The 8,185-nt window shown below is 48.9% G+C and overlaps 1 protein-coding gene across 1 annotated transcript; it reads right to left on the bottom strand.

The window, feature by feature from the left end:
- Positions 1-3,898: 3,898 nt before the first annotated feature.
- On the bottom strand, positions 3,899-5,876 carry LOC123401785 (protein CHLORORESPIRATORY REDUCTION 6, chloroplastic). The gene is made up of 4 exons (XM_045095636.1): positions 5,530-5,876; positions 4,723-4,857; positions 4,413-4,621; positions 3,899-4,287 (listed from the first exon to the last, which is right to left on the bottom strand). The coding sequence occupies exons 1-4, from the start codon at positions 5,756-5,758 to the stop codon at positions 4,081-4,083; spliced, it is 780 nt and encodes a 259-aa protein (XP_044951571.1). The 5' UTR covers positions 5,759-5,876; the 3' UTR covers positions 3,899-4,080.
- Positions 5,877-8,185: the final 2,309 nt, after the last annotated feature.

Below are 8,185 nucleotides of genomic sequence, written 5' to 3'. Positions count from 1 at the left end.
ATTTTATTTTTGATACAAGTGAGTGGTATTTATAGCGGAGGAGGGAGACGGAGACGGCGGTAGCATTGCACGATGACAGGCGGGACCCGCCCGAATATGGGACTGTCATCACATTTCATTAAGTTGACCCAAGTCGATTGTACCACAAAGATAAACAAACATATTGATGTTTTCAAAAGGTTCAACATCTCAAATGAAATGTGGTACGAAAATATATACTTAAGAAATAATTTTATATTATTTGGTCATATAAATATCAAAACCTGCAAAAAAAAAATCACAAAAATCAAATAGCAAGACATGTGTGACGACTTCATAAATATGTGTGTGTGATACTCCCTTTGTCTCATAATATAAAATGTTTTTACAAGTTCACATAGCTTGCAAAATGCCTTACATTGTGGAACGGGGGAGTACTCCCTTCGTTTCATAATATAAGTCTTTTTAGAGATTCCACTAGAGGACTACATACGGATGTATATAGACGTATTTTAGAGGATAGATTCATTCATTTTGCTTTGTATGTACTCCTTTAATGAAATCGCTTAAAAGACTTATATTTAGGAACGGAGGGAGTAGTATGCATTCATGTGTATTTCTATAATGTTTCAGGGAGGCAAGTGTACGAGGTCTTCTCGGCTATAATCGGCAGGGTCAAGCCGGTTTTAGTAAGGGAGCGACACATCGGCGGCTCGTTCTGCCTGCAGTCGGTGATTTTATGTTTGAAATATTTTATATATTTTCGGTAAACTTTTATAGTAGGTTTGATCTTTTCTAAAAAAGGAAAAAAAGCTGCATGCAATGTGTCTTTTTTTTTGCGAAGAACATGCAATGTGTCTTGAAGAACCCTAGCTAGAGTATGTGACCGGCCAAAGAAAAGTATTGGATCCGATCCCGATGCATGACGATGCAAATTACTCCCTCTTAAAAATAATATAAAAACATTTAAATTATTAAAGTACTGTTTTAAATATTTTTATACGTATTAATTTATGAAGAAAGTAGTATACAGGCAGACAAAATAACTGTAAAATTATCCCAAGTCAACCTCGGTTTGTTATACATGTTCAGCTGGCATTAAAAATGAAATCAGTCAAACGTGTATAACGAGCTCGGCAGGGAGCCGAAACATCACTCTCTCACGTATTTCTTCATCTAATACATATTATTTTATTCCAATTTATATATCTTTAAATCATATTTGACCAATGGAATATGATTTATATATCAGAAAAAGTGTACAATTGGGAGTTCTAGAAAGAGGGGTAAAAATACGCATCCTCCCTCCCCCGTGCTCTCATCCCCCCCCCCCCCCCCAGGTGACGGAGCGCCGCCACACCACTCCCCCGTATCGCCCCCTCCTTCCATTATGCGCTCCCATCTGCCCCCGAGGCGACGGAGTGCCACCACCCCACTCCCTTGTATCGCCCCCTCCTCCTTCCCCCCCCCCTTGCGCCCAGTCGCCCCCCGAGGCGACTGAGCGCCGCCATCCCACTCCCTCATATCGCCCCCCTTCCTCCTCCTTCCTCCCCTTGCGCCCAATCGCCCCCCGAGGCGACTGAGCGCCGCCATCCCACTCCCTCATATCGCCCCCCTTCCTCCTCCTTCCTCCCCTTGCGCCCAATCGCCCCCCGAGGCGACTGAGCGCCGCCATCCCACTCCCTCATATCGCCCCCCTTCCTCCTCCCTCCCCTGCGCTCGCATTGCCTTCCAAGGCGACTAAGCGCCGCCACCCCACTCCCCCGTATCGCCCTTCTCCTCCTTCCTTCCCCTGTTTTTCCATCGCCCCCCCACCCTCAGAGCATCATCACCCCAGTTCCTTGTATATATGGGCCCCCTCCTTCACCACCGTCGACAGAGGCCACATGCATAATCCGAATGGCGCTAACGGCGGTGTACATCTCTTATCTCGTGCATTTGGAGGTGGAGTCGGGGCTCACTCCCTCATGGCGGTAGTACTCCTAGGGCGGTCGCGGCTCGGCGTGGGCAGGCAGGTTGCTCTTCGATGCGGCGGCGCAAGTGTTGTCTCTGGAGCGGCGTCATGATGCAGTCTTTGTCGGCGTGCGACTCAGATCTGCCCCCCCCCCCCCCGATCCATCTGGGTTGAGATGGGCCGATTATCCTTTGTGCAGTGATGACGCTCCCTGGAGGTGGAGGTGGTGCATCAATGGTCCCCGGGCGGTGGATGTGCTTTTAGCCGGCATGCTGCAGCGCGGCGATGGGGGCTTCATGGGCCCGGCTTGGCAAGTAGGGGCCTGGTATCGTGTGGACGCCTCCGGTCGGCTACCACGTTGGTGGTGGAGGAAGTTTCCTCCCACTTGGTTGTGTTCCTGGTACCCTCAATTCTGGTGTCCTATGTTTCTTCCTCTTGGCCTCGTGTCGGTGACCACAGAGATATGACGAGGATGGCTCCAAGACCATGATGGCGCATGTTGGTGGGAGGCAAGCTAGGTGGAGCTTGATGGAGCGTCCGTGGAGGTGGTGGTTGTTTGGGTCAGGAGAATCCCTGACGGCTCGTCTGACACCGACGCGGTGACGCCTGCAAGCGCCCCCCTTTCCTTCCTAAAGGGCGTCGGGTGTACCCCTTCAACACTGCTCTCGGCGTATCAAGCAAAACCCTAGTACTAGTCTGGGCAGCAGCGTTATCAACGTCGCATTCCTTCTTGAAGATGTTGCTCGATACACGATGCTCCGGAGTGCTAGGAGCGCAGTGGAACATCTCCGAAGGACGCATTAGTTGCTGGTCATCTTTGTTTTGTTGATCTGCCGGTGTCTTCATTTGTTTCCCTTTTTCTTTCTCCCTCAATTTTCTTGTGGCTTCATTGTGCTACGGCCCCAGCGAGCTTGTTGTATCGGGTGGTTGCTTTATAATATAAAGCGGGAAGAAACCTTTTATTGTCAAAGTGTATCATTGAATTTGTATTCGCGTGAAAGTTTATAATTGTGCATTTTTGTGATAAGTCGAATTGAAGAATTAGGGAAAGCTGACTTTACATTATTTTTAATCAAACACTTGTAATTTACTAAGCAAGATTACATAGGTGACGAGTTCATGCCGATTGCACCCAGTTTGTAGAAACTTGGATGCTTCATGTGAAGTTCATGCATTTCAATCCTCGAAATGAAATCAAATTTAAGTCCATGCATTATTTCCAGGCAGAATATATGTGCACGAAGCCTTTCCTTATGCTTGGTCGGCCTTTACAAGCTAGGCATTTGCATCCAGCCCTGCAGCTACTGTGTCATCACTCCATGCATGCACACAACAAATCTTTGTAGCTGTAAAACCAAATGATGCCTTAGTTGTTTCTGCTTTTCCTTAATGATTAATTTCACCCCTTTTAGAAGGGCCATTTCATAAAAGACAAAAGAGCGATAATGCGCATGTGATTAGCACCTGATGCTGCATGCCCGGGAAAATTCCCTAGGCTTTAGGCTTAAAACAGTATCCCTTGCGTGACTACCTTATACAACCCGAATTCCTGATTGATACCTTTCTCCGCCTTTTAGCTAAGAATAAATGCAGTATCTGTTTTTACCAGTCTAATATCTTACTCCCTCTGTTCCTAAATATAACACCTTTTAGAGATTTCATTATGAACTACTCCCTCCATTTTATAATATAAGTCTTTTTAGAGATTTCACCAAAGGACTACATATGGATGTATATAGACATATTTTAGAGTGTAGATTCATTCATTTTGCTCTGTATGTAGTCCTTTAGTAAAATTGCTTAAAAAATTTATATTTAGAAATGGAGGAAGTACATACGGATGTATATAGTCATATTTTAGAGTGTAAATCCATTTGTTTTGTTTCGTATCAAGTCTATATTAAAATTTCTAAAAGGTCTTATATTTAGAAACAGAGGGAAAAAAAACCTGATTGATGTCCTGTATACAAGAACGACAAGTATATACTCCCTTTGTAACCAAGAAACATAAGACGTTTTTTGGGCGTTGTTCGCTACAAAAAAAAAACGCCCAGCATTTGTTACGGAAGGGGTACTATATATATATAGCGCAACTAACTGTGCATTGTATGGTATCTATTCTTCACCAAATGTTTCGGCATGAAGATCTAGAGTTCATCAACAGGATACTTCTCGATCAAATCGAACAACTCGTCTCCGATGCCGAAGCCAAGCATCTTGGCCATGTCACCCGTCTTCAACCTGGGCTTGGCATGGTTCTGCTGCTTCAGCCACGAGTAGACGACGAACACTTTCTTCATCCCAAACAGCTCCAACGCCTCTGGGTTGAAGACTACGCCGTGACGCATGCTCATCTGCAGTAGTAGTTTGTAAATTTCAGTAACTTTGAACACGACGATACGGAAGTGTGTATATGTCTGCACTTTTTCAGGGTGAGACCACACGTGCTGATTTCAGATGATTTGGTTTCTGCGGTTACCTGGTGAGGGACCAGCATTGCGGCATACCTGGCGAGCTCACCGGCTCTCCAGTCAAGCACAACCGGGAACCAGGGGTAGGAGGCATCGAGCCTCACAAACCACAGCCTTACATCGGGGAACTCGGACAGCTCCCGCGTGTCGTATGGATCCTCTCTCTCGTAGTTTATTGTGAAGCCGACGGTTCTGTCCAACAGATTTCTTGATTGAGCTGAATAATGTGAATAATTTTCTGGTCAGTTAAAGCTTGATTTTTTTTTTGCCCGTTGCAAAATGCAGTTACATGATGTTAGAGGTATGGCCGAGGACTACCTGTCGTTAAGGAATTCAGGTTGCCAAGGGCTTCTTGCACAGGCGATAGGTCAAGTGTTCGGATGATATCCTTGTTGATGACGATCTCGATGCGCCCTTCAGTAGGTGGTGGAGGAGGCTCAACTTGTGGTGCGTCTAAGAAAATCATAAAATTAAGGACGTTAATTGCAAGCAAAAGAAATGAATTCACTCAAGGCAAACAACAATACGGATTCCACACACTATCAGTGTGGGGAATTTATAACCTGACTGACATACGACAATCAGTCGGAGCCTTTTCCGTTCAAGAAGCTACTATACCACGGTATAACAGGGTGCCATACATGAGGGGCATGCAGTTTGTAGGTGCTTGATGAGCATTGCCAAGGCACATTATCCTATCATTTGACATCAGGTTGATTGGAAACAGAAGCTATGTTGCGTGAGTGGAAAACTTGGAAACCTTGACCACCACTGCAGAAAATTGGTGCATCCTGCACCTCTACGGAACTGAATACTACCAAAAAGATAAATTGCCCCAGGTTTGCACAGATTGATTGAGGGCAAAACTAAACCGTGTTGTCCAAAATGATGGTTGCAGTAATGTCATACTCATACTCTACGTTAGAGCTGAAGAAAGAAGGTGGTAATGTCATACTCCGTATGTTAATGTTGCAATGTGAAGCTAACCAACAATCATTTCATCATCCCAGGGAAAGTTTGGATGATTAGTAGTACTCCGTATTTTATAACCGGGCTTCAGTAGTTCAGTGAGTGAACTGGCTGCTAATGCTGGTACGGACGTACGGTAGGAGAGAGGGGGCTCACCGTCTTGGTCGGAGAGGGAGAGGTCGAAGTTGCCGGAGGGGTTGAACGCGACGCGGGGAGCCTGGAGCCGGACGCGCGGCGTCTCGGGACGGGAGCAGCAGCAGAGGAAGGAGGCTGCGGGATGTGGCGGCGCGCTGCCGGCGCTGCTGCTGCTGAGCCGCCTCGAAGCAGGGCGGAGCGAGGCCACGATAGGATGGTGGTGGTGGTGTACGGCGGCGGCGGCGGCCATGGAGATGGAGGTAGGTAGGTAGGTAAGTGGGCGGTGGCGTCGTGGGTAGTCGCTGGCAGAGCAGCAGCCTCCGGCGAGCGGCCCCCGTGGCCGTGGGTCTATCTTATCCGTTGGTTTATCTCGCCTTTCTATTTTCTCCGAGGTGATAAAAAGCGGGCTGCACGTACGCGCCACACGCGGCAACGAGAGAAATCCCACCGGGCGCGGAAAAATCCTCTCTTTTTCCTTCTCCATTTTCTCACCTCGACTGGATCCTCTTTTTCGAGGATAAGAGCAAATCTGGCAGATCCCAAAAAAAATTAGCAAACCCGTATAATTCCGACGAGTATGCAGGTTCGGTCCATTTTTCCGGTCAGAACAAAGCCCGCATACTCGTCCGGTCCGTAAAAATTTTTGCCGCTGCCCGCAAAACGCACCCCCGACCACTATATCTACGGTTCCGCGGCGCGTTTGCGGGTCGAAAACCTATCCCTCACCGCCGCCGAGCCCCCGCGATTCCCCACCCCTTCTCCACATTTCTTGCCGCCGGCGACCACCTCCCCTGCCTCCAGCCGCAATGTGGAGCTCCGGACGCGGCTCCGGCAGCAGATCCGGCGGCGGAAGCGACCCGGAGCGCGAGCGGCGCGTCCGCTCGGACGCCGCGAGGAAGCGCGGGGCCCGCAGGTGGACCAACCGCGGCATGTCGTCGCCGACGAGCTTCCTCATCCGGGAGTCGAAGGAGTACGACCGTCAGCATGGCTCGTCCTCGGCCGCGGGCTCGTCCTACGCCGGTAGCTCCTCTTCTTCCGGCGCGCGCCCTCTCCCTGTGAAGAGGCAGTGGTCGGAGGAGTCAGAGGACGTCGTCGCCGTCAAGGAGGAGCCCGAGGAGCTTGGCCTCCGCGGAGTCGTTGGGCCGGAGGACTTCGTCGCCGACGTGGACGCGGTTGCGGCCGCCATTGCCGAGCGTAGCTTGCACGAAGAGGCGAAGCGCCGGCGCCACGACGAGGAGATCGAAGACCTCCAGTGGCGGCAGGAGGTCGAGGCCAATCTCGCCGCCAAGGCGAAGGACGACGAGTGGCGGCGCATCCACGAGGAGCACATGGCGATGTACATCGATCTCTGCAGCTCCGGCGAGGAGGACTAAGCTCGTATGATGTAGTATGTAGTATGATATATATGTAGTATGTAGTATGAACTTTCCGTGAAACTATATTTTCAAATTATGCAGTTTCATCTACGGTTTCTGTTCGGCCGCGCTTATTTTCGACCCGTAAACAAGATCTTCGTAAAACTGCAAACGCATTTTGCGGGTCAAGATTTTGTGGGATCTGCTAGAGTTGCTCTAAGCATGGGCACTCAAACAAAACCAAATGAAAGATCTAATGCATGGCTATGTTGCCCGGATCGAACTTTCCGCAACACTTCTATAATAATCCAATGCAAATCACCAAATCGGGTTGGATTGGTTTGGATGTTAGAAACCACGCAAACCGGCTTCAAATCGGAGAGGTAAAATTAACTGTTTTGACTTTTTCGAAAAGTTAAGTTGGATTTGATCCTGTCCGGAAAAAAAATCGGATCTAGCCCTTTGCTATCGCCAGAATCCTCGACGCTAGGGTATAACGACCTACCACCGAGGCCCCTGGCGGTAGGAAAATGGCCTACAGCCAGAGAGGATGGCGGTAGCGCATGTGACCCTACCATCAAGGGGTCCGACGGTACGCACTCGCTCACACTGTATCCGCAACTTACATATTTTTACGGTAGGCGTGCAACCCTACCGTCAGGGCCTTGACGGTAGGTTGTTATACCCTACCACCAAGGGCTCTGACGGTAGCAAAAGGGTTAGATCCTGAAAAAAAATCTCAGCCGGGGTCAGATCCGGCTTAACTTTCCGAAAAAGGTAAAAACAGTGAAATTGTCGAATCGGAGATCTTCAAGGGGGCTGAATGTATGTCACGTCGGATTTCAACACCCCAGACCTATGCCAAAGGGCGCTCCTACAGATCAGTCAGACGACTTCTTAATGAAATCATGCACCTGTTCAGTCGTACCACCTGAGGCGTTGGATCACACCAACGCCACGGTACCAGCGCACCGCCACACCTTCAGCTAGCGCCATTGCAGCCAGGGATGAAGCTAGGAATTAAGTTCAATGAGGTCACCTTCGTTAAAGCATGGATTCACCTCTATGATTAGGCACTTATGATATGTAATTTATAAAAGATTTGTTGAATTTCATTGGTGTCAATTGACACCAGTGGCAAAGAGCCAGCTCCGTCCCTGATTGCATCCCCACGGGGTGCTCCAATGAAGCATCGACGACGTCCGGTGAGCTCCATTGTAGCCCCGACGAAGCTCCGTTGCAACTCCAGTCGAGTTCCATTGCAACAACGATGCTCCGGCAAAGCTCCACTGCAACTCTGGCCGAGTTCCATTGCAACATCG

The sequence above is a fragment of the Hordeum vulgare genome, chromosome 6H (assembly GCF_904849725.1).
Source record: "Hordeum vulgare subsp. vulgare chromosome 6H, MorexV3_pseudomolecules_assembly, whole genome shotgun sequence".
Classification (NCBI taxonomy): domain Eukaryota; kingdom Viridiplantae; phylum Streptophyta; class Magnoliopsida; order Poales; family Poaceae; genus Hordeum; species Hordeum vulgare.
Note: the sequence above shows the minus strand (reverse complement) of the source record. Positions and strands in the feature narration are given on the sequence as shown.

What these genes read in the sequence shown, in the direction of transcription:
- LOC123401785 (XM_045095636.1), bottom strand. Translation starts at nt 5,758, where the DNA reads ATGGCCGCCGCCGCCGCCGTACACCACCACCACCATCCTATCGTGGCC. An exon ending in CCTGAATTCCTTAACGACAG is followed by an intron (nt 4,622 to 4,722) that starts GTAGTCCTCGGC and finishes CACATTATTCAG; the next exon opens with CTCAATCAAGAAATCTGTTG. An exon ending in CAATGCTGGTCCCTCACCAG is followed by an intron (nt 4,288 to 4,412) that starts GTAACCGCAGAA and finishes CTACTACTGCAG; the next exon opens with ATGAGCATGCGTCACGGCGT.